Source organism: Oryzias latipes (assembly GCF_053564925.1).
Source record: "Oryzias latipes strain Hd-rR chromosome 1 unlocalized genomic scaffold, Olatipes_Hd-rR_3.1 chr1_Y".
NCBI lineage: Eukaryota > Metazoa > Chordata > Actinopteri > Beloniformes > Adrianichthyidae > Oryzias > Oryzias latipes.
In genome coordinates, this window is record NW_027616335.1 from 3,330,135 (window position 1) to 3,354,704 (window position 24,570).

At 39.3% G+C, this 24,570-nt stretch overlaps 1 protein-coding gene across 1 annotated transcript; it reads left to right on the forward strand.

Moving 5' to 3' along the window:
• The first annotated feature begins 445 nt into the window (after positions 1–445).
• On the forward strand, positions 446–23,155 carry LOC144990421 (TBC1 domain family member 9-like). The gene is made up of 21 exons (XM_078943630.1): positions 446–1,118; positions 9,279–9,389; positions 10,925–11,043; positions 11,285–11,513; positions 11,800–12,061; positions 12,150–12,357; positions 12,544–12,750; positions 12,837–13,001; positions 13,084–13,234; positions 15,533–15,747; positions 15,834–15,951; positions 16,023–16,308; positions 16,401–16,530; positions 17,359–17,457; positions 17,552–17,620; positions 17,702–17,942; positions 18,031–18,096; positions 19,522–19,605; positions 20,192–20,260; positions 21,420–21,523; positions 21,606–23,155. Exons 1-21 carry the CDS (start codon positions 998–1,000, stop codon positions 22,374–22,376), a joined length of 3,825 nt encoding a protein of 1,274 aa, XP_078799756.1. The 5' UTR covers positions 446–997; the 3' UTR covers positions 22,377–23,155.
• Positions 23,156–24,570: the final 1,415 nt, after the last annotated feature.

Below are 24,570 nucleotides of genomic sequence, written 5' to 3' on the forward strand. Positions count from 1 at the left end.
GGAGTGGGGTTGCGCCCACATTTAAAAGGGCAGATCTTAATGAACCACTGCAGCTATCCAAAAACCAAGCTATGTCCTAGAAAACAACACAGATTTGGGGGATTTGACTAAAATGGCAAAATCATAATTAATTAAGACCACTGTGGAAACACTTTACAATAGATCGAAAAATGATCAGAGTGGATGGATGGATGGATGGATTTGATTTAAGCACAAAAATACCCAAACAGTTTCCAACGTCCCTGTAGATAAATACAAATATTGGTGAATCATAAAAAATAATTTCTAAAATAAAAATAAAATCACGCAAACATAAACATGTTATGGATGAGACAGGTGTTTTTTTATGGTAAAACAAATGCGGGGGAGCGAGGAACGACTCCACACAAAGTCCCCCCCCCCCCCCCCGCGCTCCCGCGCCTCCACTGTCTGACGCGCTGACGTCACAAGCCTTACGTGGTTTATTTTTGCATGCGGCAGCAGGAGAGGCGCTTCTGCTGGAGCGAAGGAGGCGTCCGAAGCGTGTTTATCGGCTGTCAGTGTGTCATATGCGGCTACGGCGCGGGTTCAGCAACACCTTTGACCGCGCGAGCTCACCTGCGGTGCGGCTGCGTTGAACAGCGACCCCAACGAGCGTGACGGACGTCGTCGCACCTGCCGGTGGATCATGAACAAAGACGCCGTCTCCTGCATCGTTGTGTGCCGCAGCGAACTGAACCAAGCCGCGTGCGGTTCCGCTCCCAAACGGGGGGGCTGTTTCTAAAGCTTGCGGTGCTAACAGAAGCTTCACTGCGTCACTGAAACGCAGGGCATTTGGACTTGTCTGTTACGGACCGAACCGAACCGAACCGAACCTTCCTTCATTTTTTACTAATTTATTTGTGTTATCGGACAATAAAAAAAAAACAATAGGCAAACGCACTTCCAATTATAGCCATGATGAATATTAAAATGTTTATGTGAGAACATTCCCATTGGAGCAGCGTTAAAACGAAAGATGTGGGTCAGTCCTGAAGATGTGCTGCTGGCAGGCGCGTTATGGATCACCGAGAGAGCGAATCCATACTTTATCCTCCAGAAACGGAAGGGGCACGGGGATGGAGGCGGGGGGCTGGCTGGTGAGTCCTGCTGTTTTAAAAAAAATAATATTCTGTGATTTAAAAAAAAAAAAAGTTATGTCTCAGAAAAACCTGGAAGAAGAAAGTCACGTGACCAGTTCATTGCAATGGCCTTTCACCTTTATTACTTTTGCAAATTGATTTAGTCACACTTTGACATCAAGCCAATCTGCTCAAAGGCCAAAGAGCAGGCGCGCAGCAACTGCCTGATGAAATGACACGGATGAGGCCGGCCTAGAAGAAGTATTGGTTGTATTCTCTGCTTTGGATTTCAGCCTGCAGACAATGCCAGTTGCTTGCTGCTGCTGACAGGCCAGTGTGTTTCTCCTCCAACCAGAAATGCTCTCTTGTTTGCTTGTTCATGCTGAATCATTCCCCTTCCTCCTCCTCCTCTCCGTCCTTCCTCCTTACTCTGGCCTGCTCCTTCTAAAATGGGTCGAGCAGTTGGAAGAAGATGAGGAGGGCGATGGAACTGAAATGGCTGGCCAAGGTTCTAGCTGTAAAGCCTCAAACCCCCACCAACCCCTCTTTAATTTGGTGAAATTTAGTTTATTTTTGACCTGAATTGCACAAACCGGTGCTGAACAGGTAGCTGAACATCTGACAGATAATGAGTTTATCATACTGATGAGATTAGAGCGGTACAACATTAACATGATTTCTCTTCCTGGCTGTTTTATTCATATAAATTGCATTGTCTTTTTGGAGAGATTCATATGAGCCAGATTTCTGTCTGTGCTTTTTTTTTTTTTAAAGATCACACTCAGTCTTTTGTTATGAATACTTAGACTAAAGCTCAAGTTTTGATTTGATGGAGAACAAGTTTGGAACCTTTGGCGCAGGTTAAGTTAAAGACCCACTCCAATGAAAATGTTTTTTTTGGTGTTTTTTAACTTGTTCTTGTGCCTTTTGTTTTTTAACGTCGGCGGATATTAAAGGAAGCAAAATTTATAATTGTATTTTCTAGTGTTTCTTTATTCAGTTCATTTTGAAACAGGAGCAGACAAAAAAATGCTGTTTGAGAAAGATGGCTGTTGGTCGTGCCCTCAACTTGGCAAATTTCTAATGACCTACTGCTGCACTGCAGACACTATGTCCTAGAAAACGACGCAGGCTTTTGAGTTGGGCTAAAAACAGCATAAGCATAATTAAAAGACCACTAGGAACAATTATAATAAACTAAAAGATGATGTCTTTAAACCCAAAAATGTAGGATTTGTCACTAAGAACCTACTTAGACTTGGTCCAAACGTTTTGTTTTGCTCTTTTTCAGAGTTTGTGTAGGACTACAATCTGCTGTCCTCTTAAGATGAATAAGGAGATGCGTTTCAGACCTGACATTTTCCAGACATGACACTGGGATGTGTGGCATTTGAGAAAACAGATGTCTTCAACAGTCAAAACACAACATTGTCCATGCTGACTCCAGAATGTAAAATCCAGATAACAAACAGCTTAGCTTGAGGGCTAAAGAGCTTGTGCCTTCTCTTCAGCTTGTTGGACCTCCATCTGACATAATAATGGCGCTTATAGTAACATATATTTATATTGTCTTCATTGTTATAAATGAACAGTCTAATATGGGTAGGTTTATTTAATGGAATAAAATCCAAGTGATCTCATCTTGGAAAATACAATTTGGAATAATTCAACCATGAATCGATTTACATACAAACAAATTTAATATTTTCAGCCAAATGCTACGTTTTTGTGTTTTTTTTAATAGAAGAGTTCAACATTTTTCCCTTTTTTGTTTTTTGTTTGAGGCACATTTGGAAGAAAATCAGACAAATCTATTTTATTCAGCTAATTGATGCCGAATCAAAAGTTTGTTACAATTGTGATTGATGCTTGTCAATGTGACACCCAGCCCTACCTTTGAGAGTGAAGTTTTGACATTATATCATGGTGTGTTTGTTTGACACTGAAGAAACTCAGTCTCCGTAGAATCTGCAGGAGCTCGCAAGGTATGACTTTTTTGCAGTTTGCGTTTATCTATGTTGCAGTCTAAAGGGTACAGATCCTTGCAATTTTCACAAATGTGTGTATATCGCTGTTTACCTTCTGCTCCTCCGTCTCTGCTGAGTTAGTTGCAGTGGGGAAACAAAGTGTGCTTAGTACTGTTGGGGGTGATGTCATTGTTATGTAAAAAGCTAAGCTTGCTGACTTGCCTTATGTGCCAGTTGGCACTAAACTGGTGCTGCCTCCCTGCATCCCTGCATCCCAGAAGGGTAGCCACCATGGGAACCATGATGGAGGTGGTTCTACTGTCCTATGGCTTCTGAAGTGACAAAAAAGTAACATTTATTTTGCTGGATGTAGAACAGCCGTGGATCACTTTTGCAACAGCTTTCAGGTCGTCATTCAACGCGATACCTATATACCAGTGTTTTTCAATCAGTGTGCCGCGGAACACTAGTGTGCCGTGGGAGATGGTCAAGTGTGCCGTGGGAAATTGCCCTCATTAACTGATTTAACAATATTTCCCATCTCCAGGATTTCAGCTCTCTGTTCATTCAAACAGGCCATGATAAAACACTGAGGAGTTAGGAATATAAAAAAACATAAAATACTTTTTCTTTGCGTTTATTTTATTTTATTAAAGACATTTGATAAGAATGACTGTACCACGATTCAGCTGCAGCTCCGGCTGTATTTAGGAAAAGTCCCGCCCCTTTAACTGTCTCCACCAATCATTCTTGGGGAGCTTAATCACATGTCATCAGTCTGACCAATCAGAAGTGGTTAAAGTCTTCACTTCCTTGTCCCGATTTAGCTCGTAAAGTCGCTTAGTTCTAACAAAGATACCAGCTAAAGCTCGTCTTTAGCGGTGTAGCTTTCCACAGAGTCCGGTATCAGACCGTGGAACAAGTGAACAATGAAGCTCCGACAAGCGATCTCCACCGGCCGTTTAATGCACTACATCTCCCATGATGCATTGGGTTGTGAGAGTGACAGCGCACAAGGAGATCTGTTGTTAAACATCTTGAAACCAACGAACACACTTCAAACTGTTTTTAAATCTTCTAACTTAACTTTTATTGCATCTTTTAGAAAAAAACAGCTGCAGCTTCCAGCTTTTTCTGTAACAATTATCTCAAAAATGCATGTGAGACTGTGGAGGGAGGGGCTGTAGATCAATACAGACGGAGTTTCTCCTTTTGTTTTAATTTTTGGATGCTGGTGTGCCGCGGGATTTTTTTTAAGGTTAAAGTGTGCCGTGGCTCAGAAAAGGTTGAAAAACACTGCTATATACTATTCTATTAAATGTTGGTTGTAAAGAGAACAGACATTTTGCGTCACTTCCATACATTTGAGTATATACGTCTGGTTTATAGATCATTTTTTCCAACATTCCATGAAAGAAATGTGAAGTCTTCTCAACGGTTTTTGTATAATTAGCTGCTGCTAGGTTTGCTTATCTTTCTGTGGTGTTTACTTTAACGTTATGTTGTTGAACCACAGTTTTTGTTGCTGTTGTTTTGTGCCCAAAGTATTAAAATATTCCTGATTGAATAGAGATGCACAACAACCCAACAAACCCTCTATTCATGTGACTATAAATATCAGACAAGAGTCAGGCGGATTTCTCTTTTTGCAAAGAGTAAGACAAGTTATTTTATGGGGTAAAATAAGGCAATAATGTGTTATGTAGAAATGGAGAGTTGTGTTTTAAAGTCTTTTTATAGGCTTTATCTCATCCGTAAATATCCGCTGTAAATGGTTGAGTGCTGTTGGGATGAAGAGTTTATTGTACACTCGCTGGTGATGATCACCATCAGGCTTCCTCTGGAATTCCTTCTCCATTTTTTCCTTTTTCGTGGGAAGCATCTTGTTATTGCTCATGCTGATTGATTGTGAGAAGGGGGAGAGCATCACATCGGCATGAAGATTGTCTGCTTTCTCATTCAACCACCTAATGGAAAAAACTCTTAATAAGCTCAGAGAACGAGATCTGTTCTGCTCTAACAATGGAGATGCCTGTTGTCATTGTTTTGGAGGGGAAACGCACAAAACATCATCACATGATTTCGCAGCTTGTCAGCAGCTGATGGCTCACTGTGACAAACTTTCCACCCTTTCAAAGTTGTTATGTGGAACTTGTGTTCTTTGAAATGCTCTGTAAGTTGTCTATTGTTGTTATAAATGGCACAGCCACTCAAGTTTAGCAGGAAAAGGCCTTTGCTGAGGGGAACGCTGAAACAAATGCCTGCATGTCTAGGGTTGCAGGGTCCCATCTGTTGGTACCGTATTTTTCAGACTATCAGCTGCGTTTGATTATAAATCACCGCAGCCAAAAAATGCATAATAAAGAAGAAAAAAATTATAGTTAAGTCACATTTTTGGGACAAAAGTGCAAAGCTTCTGAAGAAAAGCCCAGTTTCATGCTGCTCTCACACCGAACATCCAGTTGACATCCGCTCCATCTTTATCGATGGAGTGGATGTCGATAAAATCACGATAAAATATAATCGTGATTATAAACACGATAAAAACGTGTTTAGAAACTTGACATTCCTAGCCTCAAGTTTTAGCCACATCGCTCCATAGAAGCATTGGCTGTATATCGCATTTACGATACATGGAAGACACGGATGATGTTGGGAGATCAGATTTATTGTAAAAGAACAGATTCTCTTCCTTGTTTGTTTTGGATGGCGCTTTTTCTGCACTGCTGTCAGTTGTTTGTAGGAAAATAATGACTATATGAGGCATTTTTTTTCTTTATTCACAAATAAGTCCATCCTAAGTATAAGTCACACCCCTTGCCAAATGATGTAAAAAAACGCGACTTCTACTCAGAAAAACAGTAATTATTATTTCCTAATTTGTCAACACACCCCAAACTGCACCTTTTTTTATGCTTTGGATTCACAGCTGTCACATTTGACTAAACTGTTGAGCCAAACTGTCCTTGTGTGAATCCTCTTCAACATGGTTTAATGCTTGACTTGTTTTATCTTTATTTTAATAAAATAATGCTTTTGAAGTAGAATTACAGCCTTGAATGTGAACTGTCTGGCAATCTATAAAACAAGTACTTTGGTTCTCTTACAAATGGTCACATGTATAACAGTCACACCACATATCATGCTCTCTTGGGTAATAGTTGACTAGACGAAATTATCTGAAGTCTGAATCTTCAAAAAGTGCTTGCTAGTGGACATGTTTGTGATTTTGGGGGGGGGGGGGGGGGGGGGGTTTGTTGCCAACTTTCTCATGTGGGGTTTTACCTAATGCTGGGTGACGACGACAGGGAGGTGGTACATAAAACAGACGGGGCTAGCCAGTTCCTGTGTGAAACCGCAACAAACAGGTATAAAATACACCCACACAAAGCTCTGCAATCCAAACATCTGTACCGCGATGCCGTCATGGATCAGTCTTTACACTCTTGGTCTTTCTTTTGCTGTGGAGGATCAATAGATGATCATCTTTTCATCTCATCTTTTAAGCTTTTGTTTGTTGTTGTTTCAGATCTTGTGACTATATTTCGTCAATGAGAAAGTTTCATATTCACAACTGATGGTTGTTGTCAAAGTGCTAAAACAAGAGAGTAAAATGTTGTTTTATAACTATGTTTGTCAAAACCAAAATGAACTATTTTTTATTTTATTTTGAAAAATGGATGCAATGGATACAGTAAATGCATTTATATGAGCACTAACGGGTCATTGTAGCAATTAACGTGACAACAGTTTTCTACTTCTGCCGTCACAAACTTTCACAGCTTTATTATTTTATACATAAGTTCCATTAATGCTTAATTTTTATTCCCTGCATTCATCCAGCATTGTTTATAGCCTTACTACATATTACAAAGCAAAGCTTGTTCAGTGACTATGGATTTATGAAGACAACAGGCAGCAACAATTAAAATAAACAAGAAAATAATGCTATTCTTTGCAGATCTCATAGAGAATAAGAAAATACTTGAGTTTCTACTACTTGTCTTGTCTCGTCTTTCTCTTTTTACCCCCCACCCCCACTTTTGGGGTGAGTCACACTGTTTACTGCAAAGAGCTGCAGAACTAAAATAACCTGTCTCCAGTGGCAGTAGCCTGAATGTATTCCTGATGCAAGGCGGGAAGAGAAGATTGGATCTTATATCTGATATTCAACGTGAATTTGCCCTGACATGGATACGCTGAAATAGCCACAAATATCCCTCTTTTTGAAAAAAATAAAATAAAATTGGATGTTCTCATTCAATCATTAGTTTTATAGGTTTATGCCAAGAATATAAAAACAGAATTATCCATATTTTGTTTGCACGAAAAATTCCTAAAATGAATGCTTAAAGTTTTATTTTAAAAAACCAAGTTAATCTTCCTTATTAAACTACTAATGAGGTTTATAATGAAAAATGTAGTATTTAACAAATCAAATAAATCCATTTATTCATTTAACCAATCCGATGGACTCCTTTACATAATTGTCCAATCAGATGGAGCCCCTTTATGCCTCCCATGTAGACAAGGGGCATTTGAAGTATAATTTAAGTTATGTTTACTCTTTTTAGATTTTAAATGAAACTGTTGCAGTGAAACGGAAAAATTGTTTTTAGTTGTTTTGCTATTTTTTTCATGTATCGCAAATTATATCATCATCGCAATATTAATCACTAATGTCCCAAATCGCAAGTTTTCCTCATATTGTGCTGCCCTAATAAGTAATAATAAATATACCGGTAAGTGGGTATTTTAATTACAATAATGCAGTTTTTAGCTAAAAACGGCAGGAGTTATTTAGAACATCGCCTCTGAGTTATGGGCAGGACTCTTGGTGTTGAAGTAAGCCTTCCCTCTTTTCCTATCATCCCTTTTTCTATACTCTCCCACTAGCTTACATCCCCTCACATCCAGAACCTAACATTAGCGGTGCAAATGCAAGAATCATGCACAATATCAGATGTACTCAGCGATAGTTTTAAGCCAGATGTCCAAATGAGGACAATAAATCTATGGAATTATTTGTGTGCAAGTGGAGGCATCAAACGGGAGTCTTGGAGGCCCGTCGATTGCAGTTTGTGCGTGATAACTACAATCTATTTGAAACTGGGTTTTTTTGTTTGCTCCTGATTATTGACAATTTAGATGAAGAGAGATACTCAAAAATGCAGTTTTGATCTTAATTTTCTTTGTCTCCTCCATCATGAGAAAATGGCTGCAAGAAAACAAAAAAAACAGGGTTTTCTTCTACGTGGGTATTTAAGGACATTTCTTTTCTTTCTTTTTTTTCCCCTCAGTCAAACTTTGTTGTCCTTGGGAAACATAGTTGCTGGTTCCCTATGCAACCAAGCTGTGTTTGAAATATAAGCTTAAATCAAAAGCTCAAAACATTATAAATGAGAGAATACAAAATTGTCTTTGACATTTGCGTATAGCCATGTTTGTGTCTCTACACACCGTCCGTGTAAGTGGGGCAGACTATGGCCTGAAAAGGTTTACTCAGAAGAAGTGAAATTACGTTGGTCTGGATTACCATCTTTTGGTTTGAACACAATTTCCGATTTTTAAGATACCTGCTTTGTGAATATGAAACTCTCTGAATAACAGAAGCAGATAAGAGACGATTGTAGAAGCCCTCCTGGTTTGCACTTAAACACAGAAAAACACTTTGAGAGCCAAAAATGAAATGTTGTAAATAAAAATATACATTTTGCAAAAGCATTTTGTACTTTTGTAGTTATATTGTAGTTAGTTTATTTAAAAAAAACTACTTTACATGTTGCATCCATTTTTCAAACAGTTTAGACCCAAATTAAACATTTTAAAACAGAAAAACATCTATTTAATCACCTCAATAGAAACATGGTACTAGATGACTATACCAGTTTATTTGTAATAACCCTGGTATTTAATTTATTTGGACAAAGATGAGTACATTTTTACTCCATGAGCTGTATGGAAGTGAGTAGCATAGCACAACATACAATATTTATTAACCTGCTGCCTTTTTTCCCCTTATTATTATTAATCCTATTATCAAACATGTAAACATCAGTTTACAAAATGCGACCATGGAGCAAATAGGTGCTTAGCAATAACTTCAAATCTCTTTCTTCAAAACCTTTCTTCATGTAAAGTGTTTTTTTTTCCTCTTAAAAACACTTCTATTCCTTTAACATACCTAATTTTGTCTTTTCTGTTGCGCCAGGTTTGCTGGTGGGAACCCTGGATGTGGTTCTGGACTCAAGCGCTCGGGTGGCCCCCTACAGGATCCTCTATCAGACTCCTGACTCCTTGTCATACTGGATCATTGCTCACGGTGTGTGGTCTTCAAATTGATGGCATGGGGAATGTTTTTGAAAGCAAGAACTGAAATGAACCACCTTATAAACTTTTTACTGTATTTGTGCGGCTTAAGAAGCTGTATTGTTTGGAATAATAAAAGCAGGCCCCCGTCCCCCTCCCTGCTTCCTCATATGAGGTTGCTACATCCTTGTTTTTGTATGTTAATCGCATTACATCATGCCTCGATGGATTTAGAGAGTAGTGTTAGAGGAAAGCTGCTGCACGGATCAATGAATTTTTTATTTGTTCTTTTTAAATTACTTAACCACATCAAGAAGCTCAATCGAGGATTAGGCCTTGAGATAAAATGAATACAATTTTGAGATGTATTCATTATTTTGTGTTTTATTGTTAAAAGGCTGCCTGGATAAGGTAGGCCGGTTGTTTTTTTTTCCATTTAATTGTTGCATGAATATTCCACTTAAAGGATCCAAGTGTCAAACTAACATTACACATCAGTCACATTACGCTAACCTGAATTAAAAAAAAAAGGTAAGTGCAGATAGGAAAATGTTACAAATGAAGTAAAATAAAGGAAAAGTATGTGGTATTTCTTTAAAAAAGCTTAAAATCTATCATTTTATACTCAACCTAAATAAGATGATTATCCTAGAAATGCTTTTTATAGATCAGTTTGGCACATCACAACTGTATTCATTCCCTTTACCATAATGTGTCCTGTAGCTCTCAGGGGGTTTCTCTGAACTATAAAGCAAAGCCAGACTTGGATGGAGGGAAGCATATTGATTAAGACATAATGTGACGTGGATTTAGTTCTTGTTTAATAAAGTGACAGATCAACGGAAAACTATTGGACTCACTTTGAAGACCTTAATGTGCATTTAACTGATATTTTCTTATTTTTCTTTGTTCAGCATGTCTTTAGTTTGCTTGTTTCGTTTTAAGTGTTTTCTTCCTCTTTGGTTTTTCGCATGCTTACGTTTTTAAAAATGCATATGAACACATCCCTACTGTGTTCACTATTTAGGATTTACAATAGAGTTTTGAAAATTTACCCATTTGTTGAAATGGAGGCTAGAAAACAGTAATGGGCTTTCTTCCCCCCGCCTCCTTCTTAGTGTTTTCATCCGTCCCTGGAAAGATGGAGAAAGGGGCAGTCGCAGCTAATGCTGCCAGTGGTGCTCCTCTAGCAGGACGCCTCTTTGCAGGAGTGATGAAGGATGATGCGTTCACATGCCCAGACATTACTTTTGTGCAATCTGCTTCAGTCGATAAGAGAAAAAGATTGTATTTTTGATGTTTCGAGGTAAAATCATGATGTGCATTGGCCTTTTTGATCTTTAATGCATTTTTTGGTTCTGTTTCTCTTTATAAAAACAACTTTAAACCAAATTTACCTTTGAAAAAAATGAAAAAAGTCTGGATGACTTCATATTTTAAGCCAAACTTTGTCTGTTCACATAGTTTCAACACAAATATATTCCCCTTTTGAAAGCTGTATGCATTTCTGTTTCTCATGTGACTTTGTTTCTTCGATCTCTTCCACAGGAACCTCCCGTAAGGAGATCACAGAGCACTGGGAGTGGCTAGAGCACAATCTTCTGCAGACACTCTCCATTTTTGAGAATGAGAATGACATCACTACCTTTGTCAAAGGGAAAGTGCAGGTCAGTACTCTGGACATCAGGTTTATGCTGGGATTTTTGGATTATAGCCTCTATCTGGCCTGTCGGGTAACAGAAAAGAAGCAATGTAAGTGAAGCATGTTTAACAGAAAATAGTTTAAAGTAGTCTGTTAGAATGTTAGTTTTAGGTTTGGTTCGTTGACAGCTCTCTTTTGATCATTGCAGTTTACTTCCCATGTTCTAGCTTGTTGTCTGACGCTGTTCCTTTTGGACTTTGTTCTAGGGGATTATAGCGGAGTACAGCAAGAACCAGGACATTAAAGACGATGACGACACTGACAAGTTCAAGGAGGTCAGCGCCAAGTTTCGGAAGCTGTTTGGAATGCCTGAAGAAGAGAAGCTGGTCAACTATTACTCCTGCAGCTACTGGAAGGGGAAGGTCCCCCGGCAGGGATGGCTCTACCTCAGCATCAACCACCTCTGCTTTTATTCACATTTGTTAGGAAAAGAAGGTGATTCTGGAAACCCCCTGATCTTTTATTATTCACTGTTAAGTTTTTAAACATATTCTTATTATTCTGTAAATTCACAATGCAATTTAAAGTCATAACAGATTTAAAGCAAAATAAGAAAATCCCCACGTCATTAAACTTTAGCAATATTATCCAATATCAAACAGGCTCAGGAAGCAAAATGTAAAGAAAAATGCCACCAAAAAAAATATATATACACATACATACTTTGTTTAAAGTTCGAAGTTGAGTTGGTTTCACTCTGCCTTTTTGTTTCCACCTTCAGTCAAACTGGTGGTGCGCTGGGCTGATATCACCCAGTTGGAGAAGAGTGCCACCCTCCTCCTGCCTGATGTGATCAAAGTGAGCACGCGCTCCAACGAGCATGTCTTCTCCGTCTTTCTGAACATCAATGAGACCTTCAAGCTGGCAGAGCAGCTGGCCAACATCGCCATGCGCCAGCTGCTCGACAACAAAGGCTTCGAACAGGACCGATCGCTGCCCAAGCTCAAGAAGAAGTCGCCCAAAAAGGTGTCCGCATTAAAGAGGCAAGAAGTTTATCTATCCAATAAATCAGCGTATATAACTATTCAAAATACATTGTCTGCTTTCTAACCGAAGGTTTGAATGTTTCAGGGATCTGGATGCGAGAGCCAAGAGTGAGCGTTACCGGGCGCTCTTCCGACTCCCCAAAGATGAAAAGCTGGACGGACACACAGACTGCACCCTGTGGACTCCTTTTAACAAGATGCACATTTTAGGTCAAATGTTTGTTTCCACCAACTACATCTGCTTTACCAGCAAGGAGGAGACTCTGTGCAGCCTCATCATTCCTCTGCGGGAGGTGAGCCCTTGAAGTCAAATACTGGTTCCTGGGTCTGATATTCATATATTAGATCTATAACAAATAAAATACCCCTCAATGGTTCAATTTTGCATATTTGAGGGAACTTACAGCTACATATTTGGTTATTGTGATGTTTATCTTTCAATCCTCTGAGGTTGTATGGTGGTTTCTGGTGTCTTGAAGGTGACGATAGTGGAAAAAGCGGACAGCTCCAATGTGTTGCCCAGCCCGCTTTCAATCAGCACCAAGAACCGCATGACCTTTTTGTTTGCCAACCTGAAGGACAGAGACTTCCTGGTGCAGAGGATCTCTGATTTCCTGCAGCAAACCACCTCCAAAATCTGCCTGGAGAAAGAGTTGAACGGCAGCTTCAACAGCTCAGATGACGAGGTAAAATTTCTGTTTATATCAGCAGAGGCGTGACATATTCTTGAAGTATGTGTGACATCAACACCTGAGTGGGGGGCTGTCTCCAGGTGTACTCCCAGCATGGCTCTGTGCTCTCTAGCAGTCCTCAACACAGCTCCGGTTCAGAGACTGAGCGAACGTTCAACCTGAATGACACCAGCGTGCCCACAGCAACAGAGGCGCTCATGACCATGTACCGACGCCGCTCACCTGAGGAATTCAATCCCAAACTGGTGAGCTAACTTACTGGTAGTGATATGTGACTCTATCACAATCTGAGCCACCTTCTATATTAGTCTGCTTCTGTCTGCTCAGGCAAAAGAGTTCTTGAAAGAACAGGGGTGGAAGAACCACTTTGCAGAGTATGGAGAGGGGGTGTGCATGTACCGCACAGAGAAGACCAAGGAGCTGGTTCTCAAAGGGATTCCTGAGAGCATGAGAGGAGAGCTGTGGCTGCTCTTCTCTGGTGAGTCTAACACACATGAGTGCATGTCCTACACTGGAGCTGAGAAGCCACAGCTTGCAGACAACTCTTGGTCTAGCATGATACACTTTTCACACAGGGTTTCATCGCCTTAAAGACCCACTCCGATCATCTTTTGATCTATTCTAAAAGCCTTCCCAGTGGTCTTTTAATTACTTTTTTGCTGTTTTTAGTTGAAATTATATAAAAATATTCTATTTCTCATATTTTAGGAGATAGACCTTTTAGCCAAAATGAAGAAACTAGGACATTTCTGCAGAGCGGTGGGAGTTCATTGAAAATCACTCTCCAAAATGTGGGCAGGACTGTTGACGGGGTAGTAAGCCTGTCTCCATTTCCCATCATCCCTTTTTTTATACTCTCTCCCCTCACACCCCCAACCTAACATTACTGGTGCAACAAAAATGGCAAACAAAATTGGAACTGTCCAGCCTTACAGTTGTGATCCAGATGCCAGTTCAAACAAGGAAAACAAAGATGTTTGTGGATCTATTTGCTGCATGCAACAGAATGGAACGGAGCAGTGTGGTTTCTGTTTTTTTCAAATGACTTTTTTGTCTCTGCTCTTGATTTGCGATTTGAATAAAGAAATACTCAGATATGCAATTTTGAAGTTAATTTTTCTTTATGTCCTCCATCATGAGAAAAATGCTACAAGAACCTGTTAAAACACCAAAAACACCTTTTTTTATTGGAGTGGGTTTTTGACGTTTCCCTCAAACCGAAGGCATGTGGTGATATAGCATCTCCAATATACCAAATTAAACTTTAAAATGTTTTATCTGCATTAAAAGTGTCAAAGTACTATTTTATGTAATTTGCAAACTAAAATTAGATAATCATTGTGAAGCGTCATCAGCTCTGAGCATTCTGCAGTAGCGTACAGGTGATCAAGAAGTGCCTGTTTGCATCAACATTCCTTTGCTGTGCAGCAGCGTGCATTCATCCTCACCTAAGCACAGCACATAGTTTAAAAAACAACACTGACCTATTTCTTCCTCCTCCGGTCTGTTTGTTGTCACACCTGCTGCAGGTTTACTGTTAGCACCTGAGAAAAGTGTTCACCGCACTAACCACTTCTTCAAGAAAAAAGTGTCAACCACACTTGACTCAAAGGTGCAATTTCACAATGAAAGTTGTTGACATAACCCGACCTGCAAGCCTGGAACTGGTGTGAAAATCTAACTTCAGTGTTATTTTCGTGATCAAGTGCAGCTGAATAATAATAATTTTCAGACTTGAAAATATAAGAGACCTGTTAAAAAGCAGACAGTCAGATGCCGTAAAAACAGTTTTTTTCCTTTCCTTACGTCAAAAGTTTATTTATTTTATTTTATATAAAATATCAAATTGAATATTACCTTGCGTGGGTCCCTTCGCTGGGTGTGCTCTGGTTCCGGGGGTCTCCTGCCCCCTCTCTCCTGGTCTGGCCGGTCGGGCTAGGGAGGATCTAGTCCCCCTAATGATCACATGGTACAGTTTGGCAACGTGCTTGCATCTCCACCCCCACGTGCACACTGTCACACTGCTCCCTGTCTAGTTCATCCCTCGCTTCTAACCCACAGTGTATTGATGGACAGATATCTTCCGCTTATCTTAGGGTCAGAATTTCACTCTTGGATGTAACATTTGTCTTTCCAGCTGAGCTAGCATAAAAAGCTGTAAAGCTTAAAATCATAACCCACTCAAATTGGCAGCTTGGCACTTGTATCCCCTTACTTTCTCCCCCCTCTCTTTTTCTTCTATTCGCCCCCTTCACACTTTTCCCCTCTCTCTTTCCTCTGTAAAAAAATAAAATAAAGGATTTTATATATATATATATATATATATATATATTATTAAAAAAAACAACAACCTTTATTGTACTGGTAAAACCAGGACAAGTTAGAAAACAAAAAGGATATTTACCAAAAACTGCTGTTGTTTTGTAGAAGTAATTTTGAATATTATAAAATATATATCAAATAGGCCCTTTTGAAACATCCGAACTGCGTATGTAAATGTATATTTATTTTAATAACATTTATTTTCTTTTAAGATGCATATGTTGGACGTATAGACAGAAGTTTACTTTGCCTTACATGCAAAATGCAATGCATAATTGTTAAAAGAACTAAAATATTTAGTTTATTTGTGCATAGTTGTGGACTTATATTAGATGTTAAGGGTTTTTTCAGGTTTCGTGAATCTGTTAAAAGCCGTTATTGATTTGATTGAACTTTTAGCCTTTTTTTTAAACAGGCAGCTCTCAGCTTTTAAATCGTTTTTTTTCTTTTTCAGGTGCCATCAATGAAATGACCACTCACCCTGGTTACTATGAAGACCTAGTGGAGAAATCGATGGGAAAGTACAACCTTGCTACTGAGGAGATTGAGCGGGACCTGCACCGCTCCCTGCCCGAGCACCCAGCTTTTCAGAATGAAATGGGAATCGCTGCTCTCCGCCGCGTTCTAACAGCGTATGCTTTCAGAAACCCCAACATCGGCTACTGTCAGGTAAACTGATGTTTTTTCTTTTTTAATGCTCAAGGAAACTTGACAGTTCTTGATATCATTAAAAAATGTTTTAACCTTGATTCTAGGCTATGAATATTGTGACATCTGTGCTGCTGCTTTATGCTAAAGAAGAGGAGGCTTTCTGGCTGCTGGTGGTGCTCTGTGAGAGGATGCTCCCCGACTACTACAACACTCGGGTTGTAGGTCCGTATCTGATGTTGTATTTGCTTGTTTTTTCTGTTTTACCTTTAAGCGAAACTCCGTTTCTTTTCCAGGAGCCCTTGTTGATCAGGGGGTGTTTGAGGAGCTCGCCCGTGAGTACGTTCCTCAGCTGTACGACTGCATGCAGGACCTCGGTGTGATCTCCACCATTTCCCTCTCCTGGTTCCTCACTCTCTTCCTATCTGTGATGCCGTTTGAGAGCGCAGTGGTGGTTGTAGACTGTTTTTTCTACGATGGCATCAAGGTCATTTTTCAGTTGGCGCTCTCTGTGCTGCACGCCAACATCCACCAGCTGCTGGGCTGCAAAGACGACGGAGAAGCCATGACTGTTCTGGGCAGGTAAAGAGATTGGCTAGCTCTCTGGTTTTTTTTTCTACGTCGCAGTGCCAGTGCTCCTGCTTTTTTTCGCTGATTCCTCTCGTCTGCTGCAGGTACCTGGACAGTGTGACCAACAAAGACAGCACCCTCCCTCCCATCCCCCACCTGCACTCTTTACTGACCGACAACGGAGAGCCACATCCAGAAGTTGACATCTTCAAACTGGTCTGCAATTCCTATGAGGTATTACACCGGGAAGGATGTCGTTTTGTAAAATAGTATTACATTCAGCTGCAATCAATACACCAAGATTTTGAAACAAGAACTTTCATTTTACAATCTTTAAACGTGAAAATTGTTGCCAAAAATTGACTTGGTGTATAAAAATGTGTGAAAAACCAGCATCTTTTGGCAAATATTTGAAGACTGTCTATAATCGTTTTAGTAGACTGAAAAAATCGGTTTGATCTGCCTTTAAATAGCTGCATAATATACAGCATGGCAACGTGCAGGCCCTAGTTATCGTGTTTTTTTTGCTTAGTATGTGAATTTTATGTGATCTTTTTTTTTAAATGAATAAAGAGCAACAACCACTAGAGGGCGTGTTCTGTCTGTCATGATTAACAGAATAATTGTTCATATGTTGCACTAATACACTAGATAAACTAGTTATTTTGATCTAAACGAACAAATAACAAGAATAAAGTATTAAAAACTGGTTAAATATTTATTTCTTTTGTAAGTGACCATGGTATAAGCGGGTTAATGGCCTTCGAATTTTGCATTATCAGAAATCAACGCACTTTGCAACGGACAGTTCAGACTTCCACGGCGTGCGTTAATTTCTGATAATGCACACTTTGTCTGCCATTAACCCTTACCTAGTCTGTTATTATGATTTACCTTTCAAGATGAAATATCTGTTCCTCTTCCTGTATTTTGTTAAGAGTGACTCATAGTCCAAAAAATAGTTATGTCAGGACTCAGAGAAATTTCTCCAGTTAACTTTAATTTCCCTTCTGAAGATCTAAACTGACCTATTTGTTGTTGTTGTTTGTCTTTCTGTGTCAGAAATTTGGCTCCATTCGAGCAGATGTGATTGAACAGATGCGATTCAAACAGAGATTGAGGGTCATTCAAACTATTGAGGATACAACAAAACGCAACGTGGTAGGAGCCTTGTCTTTCATCGTTGGCCAGCCTTCGTATTGAGCTTTATTATTATTTGACCATGTGTTCTAGATTCCTACTCCTGTTGTTTCAGGTCAGAACGATTGTAACTGAGACGGCTTTCAGTATTGATGAGTTGGAGGAGCTTTTTGTTCTCTTTAAGGTATTTCCATATTTCTGGAAGACTCAAATTTGTTGAGGAATTTTTGCGTTATTTATTGATGCCCTCGTATTTGTTCTTCAGACTGAACACCTAACCAGCTGTTACTGGGGCGGCAGCAGTAACCCTACAGAGCGTCATGACCCCAGTTTACCATACCTGGAGCAGTACCGCATTGATGTGGAGCAGTTCAAGGGTCTGTTCAACCTGCTGTTCCCCTGGGCAAACGGAGCCCACTCGGACCCCCTGGCTGCTCGCGTCTTCCGTCTGCTGGATGAGAACGCAGATGGGCTCCTCAACTTCCGGGAGTTCATCAATGGACTGGGTAAGAATAGAAATGTTGGTTTTGTGTGTTTGAAGCTTGTTTGTTTCTGTTAAAATGCTTTCTTTCTTTCTGAAACACGTATTTGTAGGGGTTCTTTATCATGGAGATCTCACCGAGAAGCTGAAGCTCCTCTACCAGATGCATGTGTTACCTGGTGAGTTTGCATTGGTTGGTTTATGGTTCCACAGAAAACTTTTATATGGTCTTTACAGAAACTGTTTCCAGATGTTCCTGTCTTGGTATTTTTATTATAATGTCTGCAAATTCTGGATGGTGTTGCAAGCAAAACAACAACCAAAGAACAAAAATATAATGCCATGAAAACACCAAACCTTCTGTCAATTCAAATGCTACCTTAATTGTTCAACCAAATGTGACAAAAACGAGATTCTCTTTATGTTTATTGATGAGATTTTAACGGGAGAAAGTCAGATGGTTTTATTGATGGAGGGTTGGAGGAAAGCCCTGATTGTTAACGTTATTAAAAAAACAGAATAAAGACCAACAGCGAGGAAAATTGTAGCGTCAAAATTGCTCACCATTTTTTTGTACCTGTAATGTTAAGTTGGTACATACAAAAACGGATGAATGATGGGAAGAGGGGGAGGCATACTACGCACCAACAGTCCTGCTCACAAGTCAAATTTCTAATGAACTACTGCTGCTCTGCAGAAACTTTGTCTTGGAAAACAACACAGGTTTTGTATTTGTGCTAAAAACAGCATAATTATGGTTAATTATAATTAAAAGACTACTAGGAGCTATTTTAGGGATAGATCAAAGGTTGATTTGATTTGAATATTTTGGGGCTGCCTTGCTTTTAAATTCTTACCAAGTTTTACACTTTCTCCCAAATAGCTTACAGCCCCTGACACCCCCAGCCTAACATTACCGGTGCAACAAGAATGCCAAACAAAATTGGAACTATTTATGTCCTCCATCATGAGAAAATGCTGCAAGACATGTTAAGAACACCCAAAACATTTTTTTTATTGGTGTTGGTCTTTGAGGTTTCATCCAAACCAAAGGCATGTTTTAAAGCCACAATGGGCTAAAGTCCATGTTCTACCTTTGTAGGCATTGGCTGGTGATATAGCATCTCCCATGAACAAAATGAAACTTTAAAATGTTTTATCTGCATTCAAAGTCTCAAAATACTATTTTATGTACTTTGCAAACTAAAATTAGATGATCATTTTGAACTCTTAACTTCTTAAATGTGCTTTAGCAAGCCAGTGAAAATGAATGTATGTCCTGGAGTTTTGGTGGTATTCAAGCTGTTAAACCTTTTACAAATCTGCTGATGGTATCAAAGAAATGCTAGACCAAGTACTCGTGACAACGTAGAAAAGACTTATTAGATCTAATTTATCAACACTTTTGGGTTCTTAAAGTTGCGCTAAAATCTTCTAGATCTTTTATAACTTGTTTTTCTTTTCACTGTTAAAAAGAGTTAATAAATATAGAATTAAAAGAATTTGCAGTTTATAGAATTTTGTTTTTGAATGAGATTCAGATCTTTACATTTCAGAGGAATAAATCTCACCATTGCTCACAATTCTAAATTGTTTTTTCCCAGAGTTCTCTCCTGAACAGGAGCCTGACTCTGCCTTTGAAGCCACCCAGTATTTTTTTGAAGACATCACTCCAGAAACCTCCATTGGTAAGATGAGTTCCTTTTTTTTTGTTTGAAGTTATGCACTATGAGAACGGGAAGCAATATTTTATATATTACAAAGCATGTGTCTCTTTACCTATTTTTTTTTTCAATAAAGTGATGGGGAAATGTACAAAGACTATAATACTGTTAGTAAAATGTTGCTTTGAACAGCTATGACATTTTTACAGGAAATATCTTTTCTGAAAAACAACATGGTTCTGCACTAAACATGCAGGAAAAGAAAATTACTCAACAGTGAGAAATTGCAAAAGTGAAATCCAATTTTAGTGGGAATGGGATTTACGCCGTAGCTTCAATTACTATGAGTTCACCACAAAAGCGTCATTGTCCACTTAGGGGTGAGAATGAATGCGCTGCTTGGTCTCATCTCTCAGTTCAATATTTTTCACAAATGTCTTGGATCACAGTTTTTGGAAATTACCCGATCCCAGTCGGCTTTTTTTTTTGTTTTGGGTGTTTTCACTCAAATGTAACGAATGCAGCCAGATGCTTGAAGACAACCGCACAGACTCTAGTTTATATAACTGGATCATTTAATGTGTTTAATATAAGTTGAGTTTCTTCTCAGGTCTCGACTCCAAGTGCAGAAGTGAGAAAGATGACGGATTTGTCCGCGTCACATTCAAGACTGAAAAAGGTCGGAAATCTGTTATTTTCAGGATGTTTGATGATGCTCTTGTATTGTTAATTATTAAATAAGAAGTTTTTAAGTTTTGTGTTAATGTTAACTGCAGTTATTCTGTAACCTGTGCTGCTTAGAGTATGTTCGGCTACTCAATAATTTTACAACTTCTTTTTTTATTCTAAGTCTGCATAGCCCCCACAGCTTAAAGCTAAACACCTGCAGGGTGAAAGGTGTGAAGCCATTTATAGCAAAAACTTATTGCTCCAAGTATGTTTGTTCACTCACTATTCCAAAGATGAATGAAGCATAGCAGGATAAGCCTCTAGGTTATATTTAATATACAAATGCATTCACTTCATGCTTTGACATTGAATTTAGGGGAATAAACATGAGAGCAACTTAACCTACTGCAGGTGTTTAGCTTTTGCTGGTTTAGCTCTATTATTACCTCTAATAAAGCAAACAGGTGCTTACGTTAGGCCTAACATATAGGTTAAAGCAAAGCTTTAGAAGGGCAACGTTTAGACGGTTATCGTTTTTTAATTTATTTTGCTGTGATTCAGACTTACCCTGAATGTGTGCATTCATCTTCAAAGAATCCCCAACCCCACCACCTAAATAAAAATACTGGTTCCAAATTCTGATGGTTAGTTGCCAAGACCCACGCCGACCATCTTTTGATCTGTTGTGAAAGCAGTCCCAGTGATATTTTAAGTATGATTGTCCAAAAAATGTTGATGATGGCTAAAATAGTTTTTGCAGAGCTGCATTAGTTTATCATAAATCAGTCCATAGTTAAGGGCAGGACCACTGGCATGGACCAACCCCACCCCCTCTTCCCCTCCCACTTGTGGAGTGGAGAGGAACAAGGAGGCTGTGACCCACCCAGTGTATTTTCTAAATCACAAATGCCATCTTTTTCAAACGGCATTTTTCATCTTCTCCTGATTTACAACAATTTGTAGAAAGAAGTACTCCGAAATGCTATTTTAGTCTTGGCTATCTTTTATATGTGTCCTCTATCATTTGAAAAATGCCACAAGAACACGTTAAAAACACCAAAAACACGATTTTCATCGGAGTGGGTCCCTAAGGGATTGAGTTTATGCTGGTAACAAAATCATCTAACATATGCTTTGAGATTATGATCAACCTTTTGTTAATTTCACAGTGAAGAAACTGAACACTCCAGATTACCGTCACTACCTGAAACTGTGGAACCAGGAGACAAAACCTAAACGAGAAAACACCAAAGACCTCCCAAAGCTGAATCAGGTAGGACTTTGTCTCCTTGCTGCGTTAGTGTTCAGGTCAAGGGGCTCAGCTGTCACTGACATTCATCCTTTTTGTCTTTCAGAGTCAGTTTATTGAACTTTGCAAGACCCTCTACAGCATGTTCAGTGAGGATGCAGCTGAACAAGAGCTGTATCACGCCACAGCAACAGTCACCAGTTTGCTGCTGGAAATGGGGGAAGTAGGGAAACTTTTCACCTCCTGCACCAGAAAGGAACGCAGCATTGCGGGCAAAACCGAGATGAGCACGTCCACGAGACGTTTCTCTGATCTCAAACCCAGCCAGGAGGGCCAAGATGTGGGAGACGCGTTTCTCCCGACTGGTCATGGGAACAAATCGAGCCCCTGCGAGGAGGAAAAAGCTGGTAGTGACCAGCTGCCGCCCATGCAAGATATCAAGCTGGAAGAATCCCCTAAAGACACAGGCACGTCCTCTGCCATGCTCATCTCCGACGACGAAACCAGAGATGACACCTCCATGTCGTCTTACTCCGTGCTCAGCGCAGGCTCTCATGAACTGGAGGAAAAGCTTCAGTGTGAAGACATTGCGGATGACACCGTGCTGATCCGCAGCGGCGCCGGCGGTGACCGGGTCAGTGGAGCTCACAGCAGCAGACTGCCGGACAGAGGCCTGCCGCACAGCACAAGCATAGACAAAGACTGGGCCATCACATTCGAGCAATTCCTGGCCTCTGTCCTCACCGAGCAGGCCCTGGTGCAGTATTTTGAGAGGCCAGTGGAGGTGGGTGCCTCCATAACTAATGCCAAGAACAAGAGGAAAATTAGGCGCCCCCTGCTGTCAGCGAGTGACTATGAGATCTCTCTTTCCGGATAAGACTCCAGTCTAAGGAACTGTGCTGTCCTGAAAGGAGGGGAGGAATTTTTACGAATGAAAGTAAATGTGGGAGTAAATGTAAACACAGCAGCTTCTTTTATAGGAAATGTAAGAGTTTTATTGTAACAATCATTAGAGTCTGTCCAGCACAGAGAAAGCAACACATTAATTTATCAATAGCTCAGATAAAGTCAGTGTGATCGTATAGCATCTGTACATTATAAGACAATATGGATTCAATGTTCGTATAATAATCTCTTGTACTCTCAGATGTATAATCCATACACTATATCACATTTATCACATTTAGTCAGATTGTTGCGTTACTTTACATCTTAATGCTGTCAAAAGCTTTTTGCTATGTACAGCAAATTTAAACTACTAAAACAAAAAAGTTCAACAGTGAAGTGAATTTTCATGTTTCTATGTCACCTGTGCTGTTCGCCACAAACTCAACTGTGACCTGCTGAGTTTGAAAGTGATAGTGGTCATTCCTGTTTTTCTTTTGCTATAAATCCTCACTGGTAATTTATGCTGGATTAAGGAAATATGATCTGGTTTTTAATCTTGAAGATATACTGTAGGAATTTATTACACTAAAATGTTTTTTTTTTCTCCCTTGATTCATTTTTTGTTTTCTACACAATTGTTTTTATAAATCTGTCTACTCTGTGCATTTTTTCTTTTTTTTAAACATTTTTTGTTATGTCGGTGGGTTTATTTTTATTTGATTATTGCTCTGGATGTTGATGTATCACTAATTAAAATTACATCATTTATTCAGTCCAAGTTTATTCCTACAAGAACTTTGTCTATAAAAAAAATCAAGTTAAACCTGCTTTCTGCATCTTCTATCAACATAATTTGATGTAATACAGAGTAGAAAGTAGAATTTTGCTGGTATTTTTGTTTTTAGATTTTTTTAACAGATGATTAGGGATAAATTTAACCCTTGTTCTATCTTAGATGACCCCACCCTTACATCGACGTGTTCTCCCTACCATGACAAAGGTGGATAAAGGTGGAAAGATTTCATGTAATCATGGACACCAGTGAAGATCACAAATCATTGAAGAAAAAAGGTTCAGCGCACCGTCTAGTGGGTCTAGATGACCCAACGTTAAAGTCCCTAGGATAGCACAAGGGTTAAAGCACATTTCTGCTGTTGGATTAAACACAGGCCCCACTGCCATCTGGTGGAGGAGAGTGACCCACTTCTACTATAAGGTTAAGTAGGAGTTTTTTTGAAATTGTGCTTTAATAGTGCACATTTAGGCTGTTAAAGAAATGTTTTTAACAAAACTTTGATTTTGCAGATATTTACAGATAATGAAATCTGCTGAGCTTTAACTTCTACTATCTCTGAATCTTGGTGAATAGACATTTCATAGATAGAACAATGTCTCACAGAGTAAATGTTTGTTCGCCTGCAAGGTGACTTCAGAATTACATCATAATAATGCTTTCTAAATGCTTTCTAAACTTGCACAATTTTTTTTCAGCCATGCTTGCAATATTAATAGCCAGATAAGGGGTTAGATTCATAGTTTCTGAGCTTTACAAGTAAAAAAAAACACAGTTGAAGGGAACAAACTGAATGAAAAGAAGTGATGTTTATTGAAGATTCCTGTTAAGTTTGATTCATATCGCTGTCTAAGTCAGAGTACAACCGAGACGGTTTGTCAATTCACTACAGAGACGAAAAAGCAGACGGGCTCTTCAAAATCGATCTGGAATCACCAGCTGACCTTAAGTAAATACTTTTGAACTGATAAAAAGCTGGATGGAGCCCACACAGACAGCTTCCAGTTGGGATTGAAACCAGCATCTTTTTCTAACCTAGTGGTCATTAAACCAGTACGCTTACAATTATGTTTATGAACTTTTAAGGAGACTCACTCTTGCAGAATTTCATTTCTAAAGATTGATCCATACTGATTTGTTACTATGCATACAATAACAAAAATACAATGTATAAAGCAGTTAAATACTTCCAACCATCCATCCATGTTCTTCTAGGTCACGAGGACAGCAGTCTAAGCAAAGATGCCCAGACTTCCCTCTCTCTGGCCACTTCCTCTAGCACCCCTGGGGGGGGGGACCCAATGCGTTTCCATATCTTTGCTGGGCTGGGACTTCTTATAATTTTAAAAACTGTTCTTTTTTCCCAAGAAATCAGTTTATATTTTACTCG

Excerpts from the sequence above, each read along its gene's own strand:
- LOC144990421 (XM_078943630.1), top strand. The coding sequence starts at position 998 with ATGTGGGTCAGTCCTGAAGATGTGCTGCTGGCAGGCGCGTTATGGATC. Across the intron at positions 15,748-15,833 it reads CCAACATCGGCTACTGTCAG|GCTATGAATATTGTGACATC; the intron begins GTAAACTGATGT and ends CCTTGATTCTAG. Across the intron at positions 17,943-18,030 it reads GGAGTTCATCAATGGACTGG|GGGTTCTTTATCATGGAGAT; the intron begins GTAAGAATAGAA and ends ACGTATTTGTAG.